Source organism: Cynara cardunculus, assembly GCF_001531365.2.
Source record: "Cynara cardunculus var. scolymus isolate 2C chromosome LG 2, CcrdV1, whole genome shotgun sequence".
Taxonomy (NCBI): domain Eukaryota; kingdom Viridiplantae; phylum Streptophyta; class Magnoliopsida; order Asterales; family Asteraceae; genus Cynara; species Cynara cardunculus.
This window is the reverse complement of record NC_037529.1, coordinates 15844444-15846616: the sequence shown is the minus strand read 5'-3', so window position 1 is coordinate 15846616 and position 2173 is coordinate 15844444. Positions and strand designations below refer to the sequence as shown.

General features: G+C 39.2%; 1 protein-coding gene across 1 annotated transcript in view; it reads right to left on the bottom strand.

Moving 5' to 3' along the window:
- Positions 1 to 1010: 1010 nt before the first annotated feature.
- The window catches only part of LOC112505767 (ataxin-3 homolog), a 17212-nt gene continuing 16049 nt past the window's right edge, over positions 1011 to 2173 (bottom strand). Inside the window, exon 2 of the mRNA XM_025109740.1 lies at positions 1011 to 1894. Coding sequence (XP_024965508.1) covers positions 1193 to 1894 — 702 coding nt within the window. The 3' untranslated portion in view covers positions 1011 to 1192. The remainder of the gene's footprint in view (positions 1895 to 2173) is intronic.

Genomic DNA, 2173 nt, shown 5'->3' with positions numbered 1-2173 from the left:
AAACTATTTTCATCTGTTTCTAAAAGAAAGTTTATCAATCTATTCATAATACCTCTCTTTTTCTAGTGTTTTTCTCCTACATATGAGTTATTTTTTGAGTATAATCAAACCAATTAGCAAGGGAATGATGGCAACACAATTAATGCAAAATGAATATTGATTCTAGTTGTTTTGAGACTTTGTTCGTGTTTATATTGATTCAGATTTCAGACTTTAGACGTAAAAACAAACAGTCTAACTGATTCAGATTTGAGACTTCAGACGTAAAAACAAACAGTCTGACTGATTCAGATTTCAGACTTCAGCACCACCTCTTAAAAATCAGAAGTGAAATCAGACTTCAGCACCTCTTAAAAAACAAACGCCACCTTACTCTAATTCATTCCAACTTACGATGATAACCATCACCACCATCGTCACCATTGTTGTCATTATCATTGTTGCCACCGGTATTGTTGTCATCGTTGTCGACATTGCCACCACCGTCATCCCCATCACCACCACTGCCGTTGCCACCACCATAAAAGGGTATTTTAGCCATCATTATTTTATTATATTTTCAAAGTTGCATTAAAGAGAGGAAAAAATAAAAGGAAAGATGTTTACAAAAATACCCTTATTTATTTTTCAACTGGTTGTAATTGATGGTGGATACGTAATTTTATAAATATTTTTAATTTTTATATTCCTTTCATTTCTTGTCATTTCCTATTCATTTTCTTCCCCTTTCTCTCCTAAAAAGCTTGGGTAACGCAATATTTTTTCTTTCTACCTCCTTTCCTTCGTTAAAAGAAGAGTCAAGAACACAGTATTACCAAACCAAACAGACAAATTTCACCTCAACAACGACAAACAATCAGATCAAACCTAATCAAATTTCATTCCAATTCCCACGTTACAATTTAAATTCCACTCAATGAACCAAATGCCATCGTAGTATCTTCCAAAATACACCTTTTAAAAATACATTCCAAAAACAAAAACCTGTTAAATTTTGCTACAATTTACCATGAAAAAAAGGACCAGTTTGTCTTATTCTGTAAACTCCGTCTTCACACATCCACGATATAGAAGTCAAACAAATTGACAAGTCTTTACAATAAAGCAAGAGGGTAATTTTCAACAAAAGAAGTGTGTAATAATGCACACATTTTAAACCCAGGAACACAACTCTTAATACCCAACTCTCTTCTCACTTATCTTGTAATCCGATCTTCATACTTTCACTTTCCGACGTGCCGCCTTCACCACTGGCGGCACCTGTGACTGCTGTAGTATCAGCGGTGGCAACCGGTGCTGCAGCATCCAAATCTTTGTTCACCAAGCTGGTTGTTACCGCTGGTGAAGAATCCTTCAAGCTGGCGGCTATGGCTGCCTCCAGATCATCGTCATTCCCGGAGGTCCCAACTTCACCACTGTTATCTCTCAAACTGGCAGCAATGGCGGCATTCAGGTCATCATCTTCCATCGGTGGAGTTCTTTGAGGCTGCAACTGCTGCGTTTGCTGTTGCTGCCGCTGTCCTGAATTGCAGGATTTGGTAATTCGCTCAGCATCTTCAGGCAACAACCACTGGCCATAACCATTGGAGGCTTCACCAGATGTCATCGGACATTCTTTTGGGAAGTTACCCCTGACCAGAAAGATACTCCATCCGAAACCTTTTAAAGTGTCGAGATAAGCAGAAAGATAGAATTTGGAGAGATGTTCAGGGGCTGCGTATAAGCTGTCAAAGTTGTACCATTCTCCGTTCACCTTCCTGATGCAGAACCAATGGTCTTGTAAATGGCATATAAATGCGTTCTCAAGTTCTGGGTCAACCTGAGCCGGCTCGGCTACTGGACTGTGCAGGGGGATAACTTGTAGGTCCCACACMTCCAATGCCTTCTGTAGCACCTGCAAATGTTTATCTGTTAGATTTATGTTTCCTAAGAGACGATTTATGCTCCAATATGATACGTTAAGGCACTGCAGAATTGCAAATATTTACAAGCATAATAAAAAAACATTTATTATAACATTTTTGTTTACTCATGTCCAGCTTACCAGACATTATCTAGACAATTTTTTGTCATGCGATGTCCTAATCATATAAAACGCCAGACAGAACTTGTCCAGCCCCGTTCAGTCCCATCCTGTCCCAGTACCGAGCACATCCTATGCCCCCCCCCCCCC